The sequence below is a fragment of the Aulonocara stuartgranti genome (genome assembly GCF_965226115.1).
Source record: "Aulonocara stuartgranti genome assembly, chromosome: 15".
Lineage (NCBI taxonomy): Eukaryota > Metazoa > Chordata > Actinopteri > Cichliformes > Cichlidae > Aulonocara > Aulonocara stuartgranti.
In genome coordinates, this window is record NC_138951.1 from 37,950,519 (window position 1) to 37,972,872 (window position 22,354).

The window sequence follows — 22,354 nt, forward strand, 5'->3', positions numbered from 1 at the left end:
AGGTTGCACGTCTTTCCTCGGTGCCGCTTGACTTTAAAAGAAGCGGCACAGCTGTTTTTGCTATATGTGTCATGTTTGCAAACAGTATAAAGTTCAAACAACATGATTACAGAGATAAGAATGATAAAAGGGTTATTAAAATAGTAACGAAAAGGTCGGAAGTGAGACGTTTTCTTTAATGAGCTTGCGCTTGAACTCTCTGTTATTTATATTAATGTCAATCACTGACACAGTAATCAAAGTGTGGCGTTGCTGTGCTGCCACTGTGTTTGGGTGTGAGTGGGTAATGTGGGGTGTCAGATTTCTTGCAGGATGCAGAAATGTGGATTCCAAATCAAAGCTGTTAAAACACTGTCACTGCATACCAAAACTATGGAAACTTGTTTCTAGCACTGAACAATAAACAAACAAGAAAATTTTTTTTCCTCCATAGGTAAAAAAAAAAGAAGTTTTGAATTAAGTATCTGAAAATTTAAAAAACTTAAATATCTGAGAAATCTGACAAATCTGTATTTAAATCTCAAAATGACATTGATAATTATTGAGTTCACTCTTTTATGTTCACATTTGAGCTGGCACACTGGGCTCCTCTGAGAAGAAATGAATCAAGTATAACATTCCATTACCATAACTATTTTTTTTCTGTTTAGGAATGCGAAGAAAATAACTATAATTGGAGTCTTTATCAAAAAATAAAAATAATGTGCTTCACTATTTTTTCTGCATTTTTTAAAGTGGTAAATCTGAAAATTCACGGATTACAAACAATTCGATTTTACAATTGAAAGTATCACTTTGATTAAAGAGCTTGCACACACTGGTGGATTAACTATTATGGAAATATAAAACATGATTTGGATGATTAGGATAATTAACAGTAACGTTAACTTTGGGCAGCAGTGGAATAAATCTTACACTTTATTAATTGTTTATGCATTGTTATGCATTGTTCATGGAAACCCATGCCATGAAGCTCCCAGTACACAGTTCTTGTGCTGATGTTAATGCCAGAGGAGGTTTGGAACTCCCACTATATGTAAATTTACGTTGTCTGACATTTTGTAACTAAGTCGCTGTGGTTCCTTTGCAACAGCTGATAATAGTTAATCTAGGGGGGAACAAATTTCACAAACTGCCTTTTTGTGACAGTTCCATCCTGTTCCAGTATCATGTTGATAGCGGCGAGCTCTTTAGGACGACTGTTGTAAAGGCAGACGGCATGGCTAAGTGCTGGATTTAAAAAATCTGTGGCAACAGGACTGAAAGCCCAGAATTCAAAGATTTAGAGGTGTGGCTTAATAATTTTGTCCCTATAGTGTAAGTTACAAAGGACAGCCTCCTAAGATAAGCTAAATTAGCTGATTTTAAATAAAGAATTGTCTGCATTCTAGCTAGTTCCCCTTTGTTTTGTACGCTCTTTGAATCCATTCCACAAGCGTGCGATTAAACATGTTGTGTTGTTTGGAGAAAGTGATGTTTCTTTGATCTGAAAACCTTTGCGGCTCTCATTGTTCTCTCCACCCACACATGTCAGAAACTACTGTACTGAGATCTTTGTTCACAGTTTCAAAAAACATTATTGGAAATATTGGGAATCCATTGATGTTTACCTGTTGAGATTACATATTATCCCCTACTGTCTTCCTCCCACCAAATGAACCTTTCAAGCAGTAGTAGTCCAACCCAACATATGGATGCTTTCAGGTATACCTCTAATTGGATTTTTGCTCATGTCCCCTTTCTTGTCCAGAACCATGTTCGTTTTTTGTTTAGATCATGGAGCACATAACAAATGATTTTTTTAATTGCAATACTGGCTATGAAATATGTATTACAGTTTACAATGAAAAAAAAAAGACTCGAGACTTGAGTTTGATACGTTTTACTTGCGACATGGTCGACGCTTCAGTGGGACCACTTGTAAACATGAAAAAGCACCTGATCTATGCCATGTACCAGTGCCATAGCAGCAATGGAAAGTCATTTAGGAGCTTTGTTTCCCTAGACACACATACAGCATTACCTGTGTTATGTAGGATTACAACACAAAGGTCATCTTGCAGTCATAGAGTCTGCTTTAGAAGGAGAGAATTGGAGCTAACCAACCCTGAGACCTTCACTCAGGAAATCATGGTCTTTATCAAGTGTCCAAACTTAGATGCAGTCTGATTGGTTTTGTGAAAGGTTGGAGCCGTCAGAAAGTTTTTGCAGGCTGGGCCAAAATGTTTTGACCAAGGATTTCCAGAATCAACTGAATGGTGTCAGGTAAGTCAACCATACACAAATGCTGTGGGTGATTGAGGTGACGAAGAAGAGTGTGACAAAATTTGCCCACAACGATGTGAGAGACTGATGAAGTCAAACAGAGAATGATTACTTTAAGTCAATGATGCTAAAAGTGTTTCTAGAAGCTACTGAATCGTGAGGCGTAGTTAGTTTTTCACAGAACTGCACAGAGCGCTGTGAAAGCTTTCTTTTCCCTTACGACTGTAGATTTGGGTTAATATAAGTTTTCATAGTCATAATTTTTAGGGTTTTATTGTTACTCTGAAAGCTCAGCATAGTTACTTTCTTTCAATCATACAGATTTATTTCATCCAAACCAAACACACTTCATCAAGTGACGAGATGGAAAAATGGTCAAACACAGCACCATAATTTCAGATTTATGTTAATGTTTGAATTGGGCTAAAGATTAGAGAAGGGCCAATCTGGATTTGTTGTCTCGCCAATCAGCAGACTTGGCTCTAACAGAACCTGCTCCGAGTACAAAACTCCCCTGGAGAGCCATTGTGTCTGTCTTGCAGGAAGGCTTGTATGTGTAAAGTAGTGATGTGCGGATCGATCCTGAAATATCGATTCCTCCGATACCAATCATTTATGTTCTAGAATCGATTCTCACATTAAAATATCGATATTTTAGTAATTTAGAGTAAATTTGTAGTTTATCATTAACAGGAACACAGTGGAAAGAAACTATAACATTCGGATTGCCTACATTCAAAGGAACTACTTCCTCTTCCGCCTTTCATAGTCATGTGCGAAATACGGCTGTATAAATGTCTCGCAGCCCCTTGGCGTGCGCACTCACAACAATGGCTGAGCGTAATTGTGCGGATGTATTTTACCTCCACAAACAGCTGAGCCGTGGTTTGCAATAAATGTGGCAAAAAAAGTGAGGTGTTGTGGCCATACTTGCCAACCTTGAGACCTCAGAATTAGGGAGACATTCAAAAGGGCTGTTTGGGCGGATAAATATATTTTACAGGGTTTATTTATCGGATAAAATACGTTAAATGTCACCGTTATTATTGGCCGGCCCGGAAACAGCAGGGGTGTCCAAATTCAGAGGCTGCTTCCACCTGAGGACCGGCCTTCGCGGTCTAAAGAAAGCCGGGTAGTACATCACGAGCTCCCTCGGTGGAGTGAAACTCTGCCGTCTGCTCCTTGCTGTCTAAAATATAACCGGACACTGACGTAAACTCTTCTGTTTAATCAGTTTTTTGTTTAACGTTTATTCAGCTGTGTGAAAACCCCGGAGGAACCCTCCCGAGGGAATAATAAAGTTAAATTTAATTTAATCTAATCTAATAACTTTAATCTCAGCCAAACCGATTTACTCACGAACAAATAAAACACTGAAAAAGCCAAACAAGAACATTTTTAAGTTATCAAAGTGACTTGTACATCATGTTTAACCCGAGTGGTGAAAGACCGCGGGGGTTTGAAGACGATGTGTCGGTCGGCTCAGATATTTGAAGTTTACACAGCTACATTCTCACCTGAAAATATGTTAAAAGTTTTTTTGCGACCCAGAAAGAGAAATAAGAGTGATATTAAAACTAAGTCGCTGCCGTCATTGTTGGAAACTGGAATTGGCTGGGCCGCGCTATGAATTCTGCGATATGGTTTTTCAACTTTGTTGTCCGGGTGGAAAATCTGGAGAAAGGTGGGATTCTCCCGGAAAAATCGGGAGGGTTGGCATGTATGGTTGTGGCAACATCACTAACCTTGTCAAACACCTCAGAATAAATCATATCACAAAATATGACGAGCGTATGTTGAGGCGAACTGAAGAGGAGGAGAGGGACAGGTGCTGCTAGGGTGAGAGTCTCTCACGGAGTCCTTTAGTCCTCCAGGCAGGCAAGGTGTTCAAATAGCACACAACTTTAGTTTTTTTATTTCTATTTGATGAACTCTGCATTATTAAGTGATAAGAAGAAGGTATTCTGATGTCCTGTAATCATTATGACGCTATAATTTGAGATACAATAAATAAAATCCGTTTTGTACAAAGTATCGGTATCGGATCAGTATCGTCGATACCACCCTGAATATTACTTGGTATCGGATCGGAAAGGAAATCAGTGGTATCGCACATCACTAGTGTAAAGCCTCTCAGTGTTAAATTGCTGATCTTTGGGATCAATAGGCAGGTCACCAATAAACTTGTGATCAAGGAGCTAAGCCGATTTTAGTCAGAAAATCAACTCTACTTTAAAATACCACTTATTTTGTTCAATATTATGTTGGGATTTTAACGTGGAACACAAAGTAATGACAATCTGTGATGAATTGTTAAAATGTATTAAAATATATAAACAATTGTGCTAATTTTGCTACTTTGGTGTGGTAGTAGCTTTATTATTGTTATTATTGAATACATAACGACTCTATAGATCATTCATTGTACAGTTGTCTTATCAATTTTTTGAGCTAGATTCACAATAACTACACTAATTAAGCATCAGTAAGACATTAGTAAATACATCATTCACTGATAAAGCTTTGTTCCTACACCCATATAGTTATAAGCACAGTTGTACATGCTCTGTCCCTAATGAAGAAGTTCATGTATAACATGTTTAATGGTAGTGTTTTTATACTTTTAAACAGCTATATCAAGAGCAAAACAGTTATTTAGAAGCTCATAATGGTTCATGGTGTCATTTAGAAAGTCTAAGTAAATAATCAGCATAGTGTTAAATGCACATTTGTACACATAGTGATGAAAATATGTACTAATTATCTGCTTTCTGTGTAATTATTTCAATTTGTGGTTGCTAGTTGTTAATTATAGACAGGAGAATGGATGGGTAGATGTTAGTTCAGTATTTTGTGTGAGACCTAAAGTAAGAACTATCTATGCCTCAAGATTTAACAGAAAAAGTAATCAGAGACAAACCGAACATAAGAGACGGGTTTCTTCAGGTTTACAGGAGACTAAACTGTCAGTAGGACCAGAGTCTAGCAGGTAAACATCATACCAGCTGTCTGTGATTTTGACTTGTTTTGGAGACACACGACCCTGGTATCTTGTAGTCCTTTAATCGGGCCATGAACTCCTCTGTACACCCAAATAATCCAATGTCCAATGACAGGTACAGTAGGCCAATCTTTCTCTGTCATTAAACAAAAATACAATAATCAAACATATGTATGTATGTTATGTATGAACGTATTCATCAAGACAAAAGCATTTACAACTGTGTTTATAAAGTAGTGCTTTATAAGTGATGAATGAGGCATTTACTAATACCATCTTAATGCTAGCGTGAGTGACCACAATCACACAACGTCCTTTCCTTTTCTCGTCTTAGCAGGCTTTTACTAGGTAACGCAAGAGTATTAAGCCATCTGTATCCTCGTGTGAGAGAAACAGTTCTCAGCTTTGTTGAAAACTGTCATTCTCCTCTTTAAGCAAACACTGAGTCAACTTCATCTGCCGGGCTCAGTGCCAACCCAAACATCTAAGAGGACATGCAGCATACCACACCAGTGGCATGATGCAGAGGAATCTTAATGACCCTTTCAGGTGTGGGAGGGAAAAAAGGGATAAATAAAAACAACCATAATTGCTTGTGCTCTCTGTAATTAGCATGTCTGAGTGATGTTGAGGCAACATTTGCCCTGCAAGTAAATCGGCTGGGATTATTTTGATCGGTGTCATCGACAGGGCATTCATCTTCTAAATGGTTTTAAATCTTTATGGTGTAATAGGAGGTGTTTGTTGAGTTGTTTTTGTTTACCAATGATCCCGTTTGTTGGTCATTGCTGTTTCCATGGTCTCGTGTGGGTTCAGTGCTTACTAACGTTTATTATGGATGTTTTAAAAATGAGATTGACAAGTGGATACGTTATCAAAAATATTCTTAAATGTAGTTTGTTGTGGGCACGTTGCGGCTGTGAACAACTGTTGTTTCTGTTATCAAGAGCAAATCAGAAAACAGCTATAAATACGAACTGGATAAATCTGACTCAAGTGGAAGATTTAGACAAATAAAAAGTAGTTAAACTTGGCCATGTGCCACATGTTGTCACTCAAATTTTCTTTGTAATCTGCAGTAAAGAAAAACAAGACATTCAAAGATTTGGGAGGGACTCTTTCTTTGTATTCTTTCACAGAGCACGATTTGTGCCCATGGTGAAAATCTAAAGCGCGACTGCTAATTACTTGGACAGTTGTCAGAGGGTAATCCTCTGCATCACACGGTATCGACACTGACAGCTCTCTGAATGCTGACTTGGGATGTCAAAGGAATTCAGACGGTTAATCCTCACTTTAGGTTATGATCAACCAGACAGGTGTAGATCCATTGAAAGCAGCATGCCTCGCTGGGAACAGATCCAAGCCGTGATCACGCAAGGTTGTTATGCTGGCAATATGTGTGAACGCTGGGTGGAAACAGCACATCGAAGCACAGACTTGTGGGTAGGAGCTGTTTGCTGAGTGTGCACGCTTTTTTATTATATAGCACAACAGGCATCTAATTGCTGCCTATTCATCCACATGATCTGGAAAAGAATTCAGAATTAATGATTAAATATGTTTGGATTTTGAGTAAGGTTCAATATCGTTTTCGTTCGCTTTGTTTTGTTTTGTTAGGCATTGTGATTTCTTGTGTTTGGTGAGTTAATTTCTATCTGTGCCGATAATTATTTGTAATTATTTGTCAACTCCTTGTTGGCCGTTTTTGCTTCTAACATTCCCACCGCCTTTCTGAAACACAAAAAAGCAGCCGAGACATAAAAATGTTTTTGTTTTGCTTTGGCATTCAGAGAAAGTCTTACCTGAGTCAGTATTTATGTGGTTTTGGTGTGTTTATACTGTAGAGCAGCAGGAACGCAGCTACTTTGGTGCAGGTCGAACCGCTGGTGCTTTTTGTAATTTGACTATAAAGAGACAAAAACATCTTGAATCATCATTCAAATCAAACATTTCAGTTACCCAAGTCCAAGCTCTCTCTCTTGCTTCCCCTTTTCTTCCACCCACACACATAACATCTATACACACTGAGACGCAAACTGCCAGGAAGCACAGAGGGACCTGTTGGGTTCCTTTCTCATGTCTCTGGCCTCTTACCTGTCTTTGTGATAAATGAGACACATCTGGCATTTCCCCTAGGGCAACTGGCCACTGTGTTTGCTTGCTAACAACTTCTGTGGCTTTTGCTCAATCATTCAATCATTGCTAACCTCTGTTGTTTTTTTCACCAAAGAAAAAAATAAAAATCTCTCTGTCTGTGTTTTTTTTTTTTTCATGAATCTCAAGAAATGTGCTTTGTCTGAAAGCTGTGGTAACTCCCACTCATATATATATATATATATATATATATATATATATATATATATATATATATATATATCCTAGGCAAGGCTTGCAGAAAAAGAGGAGAGATCAGTCTGTTTCTCCCCTGGGTGATTCTTCATGGTTGTTTTCTGCCCTGCTACCTCTTCTCGTCTGATTAGAAAACAAATGAAAAGCAAACTCATTGTGACATCCACCTCTTCCTCTTGGCTCTCGGTGGATCTGAACAGAGGTTGCATTTTGGGACAAGGGAACATGAGGTGTTGTTACTGTGATGAGCAGTGCCTGGGAACTGAATCGAGATATGTGTTGATGGTTAAGCGCTTTGCATTGAGTCTGCAGAATGTCAGATGGATCTGCTTCATGTGTCTTCTCCATCTTGCAAGTGTGAGCAGAGAATTATGGCGCTTCACCTCCCGTGTTGTGGCTGTGACTAATGACGATCTAGATCCCACTCTCCAATAATGTGAAAATAAAACTGATAAATAATTTTGTAACAGTGAAAGGAGATGTTTAAATTTTGAATTTTTTAACTGTTACCACCTCCCTCTCATTGCACATTCCTTTTTTTTTCTTCTTTTTTAAGGAGTTGTTGGGGAAAATGAATGCTGGCATGTTTTATCATGCCCTCACTGCACTGTAAATTATGCATCTGGTTTGCTGCTCATTATTTTTAGGTAACGAGGGACTGTTCTCGGGCTATATGTACTAGCTCCTTTCTTTCTTTTCTTCAGTTTTTTCCCCTTTTCTCTTATTTTTCCCTACTGGTTTTGTGTTTATCTGCATCATTACGGAGTGTAAATCCAGTCCACAAATCCACTGTGTCTTGGCATTAACAGAAACAGCATTAACACAAATTCTCTGATACTAAAAATTAGTATTTAAAAATGCGCTGGAGATTACAATGCAGTAATGCTACTGGAATAGGGTAAGGGGGTAACTTAAATCATTCAAATATATTTCTTTTCTACAGTGTGTCTTTTGTCCTGTGTCTCTCGCTCCCACCCTTTTTAACAGGAAGGTTTCTTCCTGTTAAAAAGGAAGTTTTTCCTTTCCACTGTCACCAAGTAATCGCTCATAGGGGGTCATGTGATTGTTGGGGTTTTCTGAGCATGGTTCAACTGTTGTTGTGATTTGATTCTATGACATTAAAAATGAATACATGGTGAATCATGTATTCATTCACTTATGTGAATGGAGTAAATACGGTGCACCTATTGAAAAACTGCATCTAAATCCAACACCCTAACTCCTGTCAAAATCAATTTCAAACCACGAGGATCCCGAGGACTTGTTCTACACAACAGTGTGTTCTTTATGCTCCTGCTGTCAAAAATATGGTCACAGGAATGATTTAAAAAGTGGGGTCATTTCTGCTGTTGAGATAAACTTCTCACTAAAAATACAATGGTTTTTTTTCTGTGGGTCTGTTAAAAGGTTATCCTTCTACTTGGAACCACACAGTTTAAAAAGTTTACATCTCTGAGGTTTGAAAGACACACTGTTGGAAAGAGAACAACGGTGGCTACGTTTTGAGGGTAACATGATGGCTGCAGAGCAAACACTGTGCAGACAGCAGCAGTTGAATTAGTAGTTTTTAAGATTACAATTAATGTTGGCAGATTGACAGATAGAGCTCATCAAACAGGCAGGTGTGAGCCTGGTTGCTACAGAGACTCCAGCCAGTGGCACCACACACACACACACACACACACACACACACACACACACACACACACACACACACACACACACACAGAAATCCGCCTCGCTTTTGCTGCTTTAAATAAACAGAAAAGTAACCCCAAAACAAACGCTTCCTAAGAAAAAACTTCAAGTCATATTGACAAAATTCTTTCACCGTGAGCGCCAGCAATGTCCAGTCTACAGAATTCTCATTTTTCATGCCTGTGGAGTTTATTATATGGACGTGGTGACAGTGTAAAGACAGCCTGTACTTCTGATTTTCAGACGAATTGATGAAAAGTCCCGGAATCTGGCTGCAGTGAGGAGCGCCGGCGGCGCGACCGTCGCTTCTTTGACAATGCCGGGGCCGGCGTGTCAGGCTGAGGTACCACCAGCTGGTCGGGCTGGAAAGCAGCCTGGTTAGGAGAATAGAGGTGGAGAGTGTTAAGCAAAAAATCCGCCACAAGAGAGAGAGAGTCTATTACCCAGGGGAAGCAAAGAAGCATCTCCTGCAATCGCTTCTCCACAGCGTGATGAAACTCCTCTCCAGGCGTATTTATCCATAGGTCACACAAACCTGACTCAAGGATCCAGCGTTGGCCTCAGCTCAGCTACAGTCTTAAATGCCGCTCCCTTGACGAGCGTAATCTACTGCAGCTGGCAGAGGACGACGAGCGGCAGGTGTGGCTGTCTCTAGAGCAGAAACACTTCCGGGTTCGCAGTCTCCTCAGCACACCAAAACCTCCAGAAGCTCACACGGAGATACATGGAGAAAAAGGAGAGAAAACCAAAACACCACATGGAAATATAAACATAAACATACACTAAAATACATGAGCCCTGGGTCCCTAGACCCAGGCCATGACACTTTGGTATTGTAGCCAAATGTCGTGACACAAAAACCAACCAAGCTGTTGCCATTAAAGTCAACAAGAGCCACACTGATGTTCAGCAAGAGGCAAAACTGGAAAGTTTCATCCTGGAGCAGCTGTGAAGGTTGGATCCAGATGCCGCCAACATTGTTAAATGGAACGGCTTTTTCCTTGACGGAGAGCGGGTTTGCCTAAAGTTTGAACTCCTTGATCAATGCCTGTGGGACTACATACGGGACCGGAATAAACAGGGTCTCCCCATAAGTGAAGTCACAAATGCTCTGTCCCACCTGGGTTCTGTGGGAATGGTGCACGCTAACCTCAAACCTGGAAACATCATGGTTGTAAACCGTCATGAGTCTCCAGTCAAAGTCAGACTTATAGACTTTGGCTTCGCATGTCCTGCGTCTGCAGTGAATCCTAGTGACTGTGTGGGGACGGTTGGTTATAGTGCACCTGAGGTTATGCTTGGCCTTCCTTATAATGAAGCAAGTGACATGTGGTCTCTGGGGCTGGTAGCTGTGGAGCTTGCTACAGGGGTGCCACTCTACCCGGTGGAGAATGAATATGATTATCTGAAATTCATCATAGAGACTCGTGGTCAGCCACCAGATCATGTTTTAGACTCTGGCGTGTACACTGATGACTATTTCATTGAAAACAACTACATCCAACAGCGCTGGACATTTAAGACAGAAGAACAATTTCAGTACGAGACAGGATATCCATCCCTGGAGACTCGATACATAAAACTTAAACGTCTTGATGACCTTGAACACATAATGAAGGTTAGACGAGGACCAGAAGATGACCAAAGCTTATTTGTCAGACTAATTAAAGAGATGTTGGCCTTGGATGCACACCAGCGCATAATACCCTCGGAGGTTCTCCGGAATCCCTTTTTCAACCCTGGCCTCTCTAACAGGTTCCCATGTATTGACATTGAGAAACCACACAGAATCAATCTCCAGAAGGGAGAAACAAAAGTGTGGATCATTGGGTCAAGGTACATCAGACGAGGCGTGAGTGACGCAAAAGAGATATTCGGAGAAAATTTCGGACTTAATGCCAAAGTCCAGTGGTTTGGCAAAGGAGGGATGCGCTGGAGCAGAGTTCTTCCTCGTTTTTATGAGGAGCTATCCACACAGAGCCCACCTGACATATTGGTAATCCATGCTGGGGGCAATGATTTGGGACTCATGTCTGCTTATCAACTTTCTTCTGTCATTGAGAAGGAATTGATGCAACTGCACACAGAGTTCCCCTCAATGGCAATTGTATTTGATATTTGATATTTGATATACCTTTATTAGTCCCACAAAGGGAAATTTCATAAGGCTGCCGACCTATTGCACGCAATGGCGGCGCCATCTTAACCTCCGACCATACATACACTACACAAAGCATCACATGGGGAAGACAGGTCAGAGAGGTATAACAATGGAAAATGCACCACATGAGGAAAGATAAGGAGAAAAAAATAACTCCCCCCAGACTGAGCTCCAACAGGGAGATCAGTTTGAGAACAGAAAAAAAACACCTCTGCACATAGCAGATGAAAAAACTCTTAATACACCAAAGAAACACATGACAAGCAACAGGGGTGGGTAAAGGGTGAGAGACAGCCGAATTAGACAGTACATCTGGGCCTGCGTGCGCTGGTCTCCTTGATCCCCGTCAGCATCGGAAGGGAATAAGCATTGAAGGCGTTTGGAAAGGGTATATTCATCCATCAACGAGGAAGATTGTGAACGCCACCATTAGAAAGGCTGTCAACCACTTTGCTGGAGCATCCATGCTTTGGTTGAGGTTTGGTTGGGAGTCAAAGACCACTAAGGCTGGTAGAGGTGCAGCGCTATCGTCGTGATTGTATTTGACACACGAGGCAGCTGCGGTTGTGGGCGCTTCGTTATTGCGACGGCCCCACATTTCACTATTGAGGGCTAAGGGTCGGCGAAGAACAAGAACAAGAGGAGCAGGCCGAGGAGGAAGAGGAAGAAGGGAACGAAAATTAGGAGAATGAGGACGAGGACAACTCAAGAGCCCGGACACTCGCAGACGAGGAGCGCTAGTTGGAGCAGGAGGACGAAAACGGCGAGGTGACGGACCATTGGTTTGTGGCCGCAGAAGATGACGGCCACGAAATGCAGTTGCAACTGTGCCAGGCTGATGGCTCAAAAGGCAAGTCGAAAGGCCTAGAAGTAGATGAAGAAGGTGAGTTGAAAGGACAAGAAGAATATGATGAAGAAACTGACCGCCAGGGGCGGGTTGCCGAGCTTTGGTGCAAGGATGATGACTGCACTGAAGGTGGCGTTGACGATCGTGGCCGTGCTGAAGATTGCGGCCATGATGATGTTGGCAAAACTTGCGGACCAGATGGGGCCGAGGATTACGACGACAACAAAGCCGTAAGCATCGGGTGTGTGAGTGACGATGATGGGAGGACTTTCGCGAGCAGGGCAGCGGGGAGGACGAGGACAAGTGCGACAGGAAAACCAAGAGCAACACCGAAGAAGAAGACGATGATGAAGACGATGCAGAAGAAGATGATGATGATGATGACGACTGTGACAGGTGAGACCTGAGTCTGGGAACTGCCCCTGGTAGGTGGAGCTGGTTTGTGTCCCTTTCATAAGCTCAGGTGTGGGCAATTAGGTATTCTCTAGCAAACCTGAAGCTGCGAGTGCTTGGTCCAAGCTGGGCAAGTTGGTATTTTTAACTTCTTTCTATGAAAGCTTGATGCGGGCCCCCCTAAACTTCTGTTAGAACGGTAGGTTATACAAAAATGTACCACTTGAGTTCTGGCTGTTGGCAGAGATTTACAGTTATTTGCACCCTTGTAGGTGGGAAAAATTGCGTTCCTGTGAGAACCGTGTAGTGGACTTCACCGGCACTGACCCACATTTATTAGGGTGTGATGCAAACTTGTGGACAGGTAACGAAAACAATACAGTTTAGGGATACTCCCGCTGCGTTTTACTGTCCAGCGTAAGTCATCTCCTGCCTTTTATTTACGGAGTACCGAGCTGCTGCTTTGCTGAGTGGATTTCTGGCTGCAGGCAAAAGACCCGACACATCAGTGTGTTTTAATTTGTTTCAACTTGGTGTAATTTGACAGACTGTGACTGCTGCAGCTGTCGATTTTGTTTGCTTGTTGTTTTATTTTTTTGTATCAGTAGGCACCGCAGATACTGATTGTCTTTTAGTGTTTTACCCTTTTTTTATATATATATTGTTGCAGACGGTGAAGGCGCTGCGTGGAAAACAAAACCTTTTTTTGTCTCTGCCGCTTTTTGCATGCACAGCGGTGGGCCTGAGTGAAGACGGCACTGAAGATTTGCCTTTTTCTATAGTGTCTTGCCCATTTGGGGTTATGTGTGAGTTGCCGTCCCTTTTTAACGTGTGTGATTTGTTGATTTGTTCTTAAACGGTTCCCCGCAGCGCTTATCCTGTCTCACGGGAAATCATACAACTTTATCATTTTTTTGTCGTAGTTAATAAAGTAAAGTTTTTAATTGTTTTTAGGTGCCGCTGTTATACCGTTACTTTTATTTTGTATTATAAATTGAACTTTTTAACTGACTGTGCGCCTACGGCTCTGTCCTATTTTAAATAGGTACTGTTAGGTTTTGTATTGTTGATTGTCATCTATGCTTAGAAATATTTAACCATGAAGAAGGTACCTACCACGGGTCACATGACGAAGGAGATGAAGATGGAGGAGAAGAAGAAGAAGAAGGCCAAGAAGGCAACCTCAACCCACAAGGACGAGGCCCCACCGAAGAGGCTGTAGCAGGTACGTTAGATGGGTACGTTCAATGAGGATTTGAAGGGTCTCCCCACTGAAATACATTATAAATTTTTGTTGACTAAAGTTGAATAATTTAAAAAATATAAAAGTTAAAAATGAGAAAGATAGAAGCATTAATGTCCAAAAGAAGAGGAGTCTAACGGTGGTTGAATGGTTTTTCTAAGTTGAACGGTGTTGAAGGAGATAGATGGCAAAAAACGTATGGAATAGATAACAAAATATTATATTAATAAAGATTTATCAGCATTCACACTAATAATGGCAGGATGTAGAAAAAGACCATTGCTCTCAGAGTCTAGGTGCTGGATGTAGCAGAGGTGAAGCTGGGATTTAAAAATGAAAGTCTGAAAGGCAGAATGATGGAAGAGCACTGAGATTTAAAGAAAAGAGGCTGATTGGCTAAAAGATTGTTGGCAAGAACACAACTGGAAAAGAGTGTTGATGACAGAATTAAGTGTGTCCGTGTGGGAAACTGGAAGTAAAGTAAAGAATCGACTAGCAGCCCAAAGACCCAGGAAAGGAGGCAGATGAGTGAATACTGATTTTCCTTATTGAACTTACACAAAGCTTCCTGGCTTCCTTTAGGTTGCTGAACAGTTTCCATCAGATTTGGCATAGATTAAGATAGCTTGTTTATGACGTCATTAGGTATGAAATAGAAAGCTGCCTTGCAGGCATCCCAAACCTGCTCCAAGTTCTTTGGTTCCAAAGCTCCATCATTTGTCTTCAGATGTGCTCGATAATATTCATTACAGGAGACTGTGCTGGCCAGTGCTGAAGGACTTAGATCTTCTTTACCTTGAGAAACTTCATAGTGGAACTTGATATGTGCTAAAGAGCTCCATCTCCACTAAAGAATCTAACCAGAGTTATAGTTAAGGAAGAATCTCTTGATATTTAGCGCTGTCAGTGTTTCCATCTACCTTACATATCCCCCTGGCACTTCCATACTGGGTGTAACCCCAAGCTATAATCTTCCCACGTCCAAACTTGATGGTTTTCTGGCTAACCCAGAGGTCCAAACGAGTTGATGACAATACTGGCAGTGGTTACGATCTGAAAAATCTAGTTGTCTGCTTTCCAACCTTTTTGCAAACTTTATTGCTTGCCAAATGAAACTCAGTGTTTAACATTGGTTTTTAGAGGAGGTTATTTGATGAACAATGCTTGTAGAAACAAGTCTTGCTGGTGTCAATTCACTTCTTCTGAAACTCACCCGTGTTCCCTTGAGGATTATTAAAGTCACAGCCTGTCTTTGACCATTCAGTTCTCAGAGTCTGTTGTGGGGTTTGCAGGGTTGAGTTCTGAACCTTTAAGAGATATTTCCAGGTTGGTTTCTTTATGTTTACATTCAGTGGCTTTTTTAGTGGTAGTTATCTGGGCTCTAGTCATAGTTATACTTTGTGTGTACTCAATTGTTGTTTCGGTAATTTTTGTTCTCTTTATCATGTCAGTGTCAAGTCTCCTGTTTTATTTTATTAGTTTCATGTTCGTTGTGTTCAGTTTTGCTTCCCCTTGTCTCATTAGTTAGATTTTGCTTACCTGTGCCTTGTTTTCCCAGGCTGAGTCCTCTATCCCTGGTTACTTCCTGTGTGTTTTTAAGCCCTCGGGTTTCCTCAGTTCCTTGTTGTGTAGTACTGTTTGTTTCACTGTGGTTCTCTGTGTATTTCACATCTCTGTTTACTGGACTTTTCACCATCCTAATAGATTACTGAGGCTGAAGCAGGTAAAGGTTTACTTTTGTTTATTCAGATCTGTCCTGCACGTACACCCCACATACGAAAACCACCTACCCTCCTATGCCTATTACGCTCTCTTGAATATGTAAGGCCTCTGAGATTCCTCTTGGTACACCTTTGCAAATCTCTAATCTGTTGGCTTTTGCTAACCACCATCATTTTCACCTGTCACAGAAGACTTGCCCAAAATCTCACCTGCCTAACATTAATCCCATTTATTAACTTTTATTTGTGATGAGTCTGATCCACAGGTCAAGGCATTGCAAAATCATGACAAAGACTGCATATCTAGGATTTACTGTGGCCTACAAATTAAAACCATTACATTCCAACAAGTCTTTCATCCAAGCAAAAATTGCTATATTGATTTTTCAAAGCTGTCCATCATCACACTATGGACTCACTCATTTTGCCACAAACTACTGATGTTTAATTCATTGTGATTATTTTGGCTCATTCTTATTTAATGTATTAACACTCAAGATATTAACTATAGTCAATGTAATGTATATACATCCTGGGACTTTTCTAGAGTGTTGGCTATTGTCAAAATGAATTAATATTGTAATATTGTATTATAACTGCAAACCAAATAAAAAGTGTCTCCTTATGTTTTTTGCTGATGTGTGTGTGTGTGTGTGTGTGTGTGTGTGTGTGTGTGTGTGTGTGTGTTTAGCTGTGTAAAATATTCTGTGTTTCAAACAAGAGAGAAAAATGTGAACTCATCCCTTTAATTTGTCTTCCCAAAACTCTCATTCATATGTTACAGTGCCAAAGTTAAAAAAAGAAAAAACAATGCACAAATCGAACATACTTGCTTCTGACACAGCTTGAGCTGTTTTGAAAGCAGGCAACACAATGCTGCACAGAAAATTTTATCCATGTTCAGTCAAGAGAACACTGGAGGAAAAAATGTTTATTTGGTAAAAAATAAATAAATAAATAAATAAAGGAGCAGTACATTGACAGCCTCAGAAGTACATTGACAGCCTCATCCATATTCATGAAGGTTTGTGACATAAAAAGAGGACACAAATGTGAACATGGAAATGGAAATGACACATTTATATGATTTCTTCTCCACTTTCCTCCCTAATCTCCTCAAGTCAGCTGAGTGCTCACTTTTTTCTTTTCCTTGTGTTTTTCTTTCTTTTTTTCTGTCAATCACACTCATTTCGTCAATCCCCTCCTCCCCTTTTCCTTGGTCGTATTCCGGAGTGCAGTCAGTGCTCCGCCATATCTGCAATTGCCGTGTTGCTAATATCGGACAACACTGTTGAAGACAACCACCTCACAAAAGTGTTACTTTTGGCCTAGTCCTACATGGCTGCTGTGATTGTCACGTCCAAACAAGAAAACAGACACTGCATTGAGAAGAATTGGGTGCATCTGATACATTTAACTCCATCTGCTGCATTATTGGATACAGCTATTGATTTTCCTTTCATGATATGGAGATTCATTCACACAGAAGTGGCCATCTTATCCCTAATAACTTTTTAACCTTGAGAAATATGCATGCTGAGGCAGTTCAAGAAAGCGCGTTGTGTCCAGGACTAAATTGATGAACTGGCATGCATTAGCATAGTTCAAGTGTTCCCCTAGGGAGCGCCAGCAGCCTGAAGCTGTGCGTGCTGCTCTCTTGTTTGTGAGTGAGCATTTGTGTGCGAGTGCGCGGGAGGGAGTAACACCCACTTTTGTGGATGTGTGTGCATCTGTGTGTGTGTGCCTCTAGACTCCTTTTGTGCAGGTGGGTGGATGCATGTAAGCCTGTCAAGAGCACTTGGAGAGGAGCTGCCAAGGTGAGAGAGAGACTGACCCAGGCCACCTGTCCCTGACATCCAGCTCATAGCTCCTTCCCTTCTTGCCTTTCTGCCCCACACCCCTCTCTTTCCCCTCAGCTATTGCTCTTTCCACAGGTGATTGATTAGGCCGGAAAGCCTAGCATTTGAGGGTGAGGGGGTGAGAAGCAAGGAGGGGAAGTAAATAAATGACCCCGTGATGAAACCTCTGCCCTGGTTAGTCAGGTCTGACTGAGAGACGGGTAGACGGCACCTGCGTCATATGGCGTCTCCTGTCTAATAGCGAGAAATACCGCAAAGTCTTAACAGCTCCCAGTGATAAGATTATGATTCTTACTTAATCATGTCCCATTAACAGCAGTGATTCAGAAGTGCACTGTGAATTTATATGACTACACTGATCAAACTCTTTCACAGAGGAAACGTGCCGGGACGAGTTTCAAAGACACTAAAATGATCTGTTTTTGCAGCATGAGTCTCATTTTTCTTTTTCATCTAGGAGAAGTTTGTCTGTCAACCAATGGCCATGGTGCTTTCCGTTGATTTTTTTTCCCACCTAGTTTCTGAGCTTAAAGGACCTTGTTGATGTGAAATGGGGCGAATCCTTCCCAGATGAATGAAAATACCTTGTCTGGTTGCATATCAACAGAGGGCCGGTCCCGCTTTTAAAACTGCGCAGACTTGGCATGAAAATGGCCACCCCCGCACTCAACCCCTTTGTGTTTATACTTCTCTAAGACTTGGCAGATAAAACATAGTCAGCGCTCACTGCCACTTAATGATTAAACGCATTTTGTAGAATCATTATCGAGGATTTGGACAAGGCAAAGGTTTTAAAGAGGTCTGTCCGCCCATACACCTACAACACAGCAAGCGAGCCACTTCCTTGCTTTTGTTACCAAGACATCCTTCGGAGAAAACATTATTCTGCTGTGGCATGACGTAACCTTTTTCTATTGTCATCAACCAACAGGGGCTGGTAACAACTTTAGATGAACTGCACTCAACAGCGTAGCTGTGCATGAGGAAGGAGAAAGAATAAAGGCATTTGCAGCGACTTGTACATGATCAACACAGGACATGTGATTCATGCACATTCTATGCTCATTTTTCAAAAGTAGAAAGCATTACCTTCAGGCCTCCGATCATCCATTCTGCATTTAATCAGGTAATCCAATAAACTGTCATTATAGGCTCAGAGAAATTGATGTCTTACCTCTGTAGCAAGCCTTGTCGCAGCAGTAGGCAAATGTAAATAACTCAAAATTAAGTGATTAAACAATCAGTTTTGAGGAAAAAGAATTATTAAGTAGAATGTGGTAAATTTCAAATGCAGTTCACCGTGTTTGTTATCTTTCCACGCTGTTTCAAACCCATTACAGCCATACGAGGTTATTTTCAGAAGAAACCAAAGTGAGATGCGGACAAAAAATTATCTTTATTTAGAAATATTAGGTCTTTAAAAATAGAGCTCAAATATTATTAGCAAACATTTTTTTTACATGGCCTCCTAATGCTGGGATGTTGCCAAATTTGAGTTTGAGTGGTAGCAGTGAGGGTTGCCGTTAGTCACAAAGAGGGTGCTGTACCAAAAAACCTCCTCATGTTTGCTTTGGTCTATTGCCTATATTTTGTTGTGGAGGACGGCGAATTTTCTACAAACAGTCATTTACTCACGGATCCCTAGCGAAACCGGAAAGAATATACAGCAAAATGGAGAATGTTGCCTTTAAAGTAAAAGCTTAAGCTGAAATCACAGCCGTGCATTGTGTGATAGCACATATGGTTAAAGCGCTGGATCAGTTATGTCTAATTACTAGGGGTGCAACGATACACAAAATTCACGGTTTGGTTCAATACTTTGGTGTCACGGTTCGATATTTTTTGATACAAAATAAAATGTTCATGCCTTTTTAATTTGTCATTTATTAAAATTATAAATATATATTTTAACTCAAAAGTACAGTTTTTAAATTTAATGTTGCTGAAACAACGAAGTAATAAAAAAAAAATCTATCTGATTGAGAAATCCCTCATCTTTGGAAAAGAGAGTTTATTACAGAGAAATGGCTCTTTCCAAAATAAAAGCTATACTATAGCCTTCTTCTGGGGTATATTCTCAGCAGCATATTAAACATCTCAGGTCCCCATAAGGAGAATCATGTGCTAACGGCTGTCTAAATGACTCGGGTAAAGTTTGTAGCATGCGTGCTTGTTGTTTTTGTCTGCTTCCACTTGTCTTTGCACTAGGATGATGTCAGCGTAAATGTGCAGTCATATTCGTTGTGTTCCCACTAGTGCTGTCAGCGTTAATCTCGTTGAAATGACGTTAACGCCACAACACGGCAAATCTCCGTTAACGAGCTACCGCAGATCGCCGCGTACATGGGGCTGGACGGCCAATACGTTAACGAGCTAACTGCGCTAATGCACTAGTTCCCACCAATGTAATTGAGCATTGCGTGGCACGTCCGACATACTGTTTTACTTTTGTCCATGACGCGCTTACCTTCAGGGTCATACGTCACATGAAAACCAAAATAGTTCCAAACGCCAGATCTGAATTAGGGTGGGGAGGTTCAATTTGCCATGTTGCAACAAGAGCTTAACTTCTGTCTCGCTAGCTTGCCCTGTGCTCAGCGAATCTGCGTTCGACTACTCCGCCTAGGCTGCACTGTCGAGCGCAGATCCACTGAGCGCTCAACACAGACAGCATCGTCCAAAGGAAAGTTGATAAAATAAATTAAAAATTTTGTATTGTTCGATACATATGCGTACCGAACCGAAAGCACTGTATTGAACGGTTCAATATCGATACGAGTATTGTTGTACCCCTACTAATTACCTGCAAAGTTTTGGAACTGCTTGTTCCATATTTATTTGGAGTTCACGTCAGAGCCAAGACTGCCTGAAATGATGTCTGTGTAGCATCAGATTTGCTCTTTAAAGACAGTGTCAGCAAGCAAAGACTGAACAACTCTAGATTAAGAAAATAATTCTGTATTTCCGAGGCCTGTGATATTAAAGCACAAATACAAGTACTAACAGCACTTTTCGTAATGATTAACCTTCAACAGTCACTTAAAATTACAGCATTATTATAAATGTATTAACCTATAAAGGTAAATGCAAAGTTAGTTTGACTAACCAAAATTCGAATTAACTCACAGCGGTAAAATGTTACTATTGCGTTGAGAAAATGCATTACATGATACACAGATGAAACCACTGCGACACCCATTTTTTGTCAGGTACAATTCTGGAGCCTTGAGTTCTTGAGTTCAGCATTGGTGTGGTAGTGTTGCACTTCTATGAGGACCAAAACAAAAGCACTGAGACCCACTGGAGGAGGTGATCTCCATTTCCAAACGGTTTATTTACGGTGAGAATGCAAGTCCAACTATCAGGTTTATGCTGCAAGGTTGAGCTAAATGCGTTCTGCATCCTGGGATGCGTCATAGTATCATGGATGTGCAGAGTAATCACACTGTAGCAACTAGCTGTTAAATGTACTGAGGGCTTTCCAGTCCAGATCACAGCACCTTCTTCCTGTACTCACATTTGTTGCTCCTGTTCCAGACACATCTGGCTAACAAGCGGCGTGGCCAGATGCTACCCATCCAGTCTCAGGGCAGACAAGGGGTGTTACAATATTCCATATTATGTAAACAGTCTCAGTGTCATGTTTTTCTCTTTCAGACACAGCCAGGTTCCTGCCAAACTAAAAGCTAAATTATACTGTAATGTTATTTAAACATGCCAGAATTGAAATCTCCCTTTCACTTCAGTTCAATATTGACTATAAATAATATCAGTGCAACACCACAAGAGACTATCAGGTAAAGAAATAAATATTCCAGTTAGTGGTTCCTAACTAAACAGTCTTTTTTGATTCAGTCTTTGCTTGTTTTCCTGTGAGTGGGTGATGTGCAGTGTTTCACCATTTTTTACTCACATCTCTGTAAATCTCTGGAGAGGGATGGAATTAAACCTTAAGCGTGAGAGTTGATAAATATGTGAATATCACTCGGCTCTGTGATGTATTTCACAGCATAATGTTCCAACTAGTGAATGATACAGTGTCTCGGCTGGTAAAGGGCTGATCTTTTCACACAGGTGTTTGGCTGCAGCATCAGCCAACAGAGTGCACCGTTCCTTCTGAGATGCCCTTCATAGCCATAACAAAGGGTGTCTAGCAGGATGCCACAGATAGCAGCCCCGTTTCAAAACAGTTTTTTGAAAACTCAGATGCAGATGATGTTTGAAAATCGGTGAGAAATTCTGTATGATCTTTGGTCAAATCTGATAATCTGCTACTCTGACGCAGGGGGGTTGGGTGCTGTAATGAAATGTTGGAATATAGCAGGATCTATGTGGTGTCTCAGATCCATTTCTTATTTGATTATTGCTCACACTCTGGAGTGTTTTAAGATGCAGGGTCAAAACCAGACAGTGTTAGGGTAAATTTTTATCCCCATTAAGATAAAAAGTATGCATTAGTAGCATTTGCGTACCTCTTCCATCAATTCAGCAACTAGTCTCCTCAGTTCCCAGACATTTACTGACTTTTTTTAAAAGAAGAGGGGATGCTATGCAGAGATAAACATGGGCGTATTTACAGTTTACAGTTTCACAACCTTTTGAGGATTGTGGTTGTTACATGGATGTAGCCCATCAATAAGTAGTTTATTAGAAATGTTCCTTCAAAGTAATCTTTCCATCACTTTTCACCAACAAACAGTCCACCTTTCTTTTTGCTAAACTAAAATGAAATTGTAAGTTTTACATTTCCAGCTGATCAATTCTGACTGAGTAGTCGTTAACTTTAAAGGAGATATCTCCCGTTCTGCCTCTGT

At 40.8% G+C, this 22,354-nt stretch overlaps 1 protein-coding gene and 1 long non-coding RNA gene across 3 annotated transcripts; one reads left to right on the top strand and one right to left on the bottom strand.

Moving 5' to 3' along the window:
• Positions 1-9,545: 9,545 nt before the first annotated feature.
• LOC309689450 lies at positions 9,546-13,899 on the bottom strand. The gene is made up of 3 exons (XR_014271385.1): positions 13,834-13,899; positions 9,852-10,025; positions 9,546-9,690 (listed from the first exon to the last, which is right to left on the bottom strand). It is a non-coding gene; the product is annotated as an uncharacterized lncRNA (long non-coding RNA).
• Positions 10,150-20,251, top strand: LOC309689447 (uncharacterized protein; the record flags this gene model as incomplete). 2 transcript variants are annotated; one of them, XM_082505857.1, is made up of 3 exons in its annotated part: positions 10,150-12,720; positions 13,805-13,942; positions 18,472-20,251. In XM_082505857.1, the coding sequence occupies exons 1-3, from the start codon at positions 12,291-12,293 to the stop codon at positions 18,492-18,494; spliced, it is 591 nt and encodes a 196-aa protein (XP_082361983.1). In that variant the 5' UTR covers positions 10,150-12,290. The 2 variants fall into 2 exon arrangements, with proteins under 2 accessions (XP_082361983.1, XP_082361982.1); XM_082505856.1 differs by lacking the exon at positions 18,472-20,251 and having other exon boundaries at positions 13,805-13,968.
• Between the last annotated feature and the right edge of the window lie 2,103 nt (positions 20,252-22,354).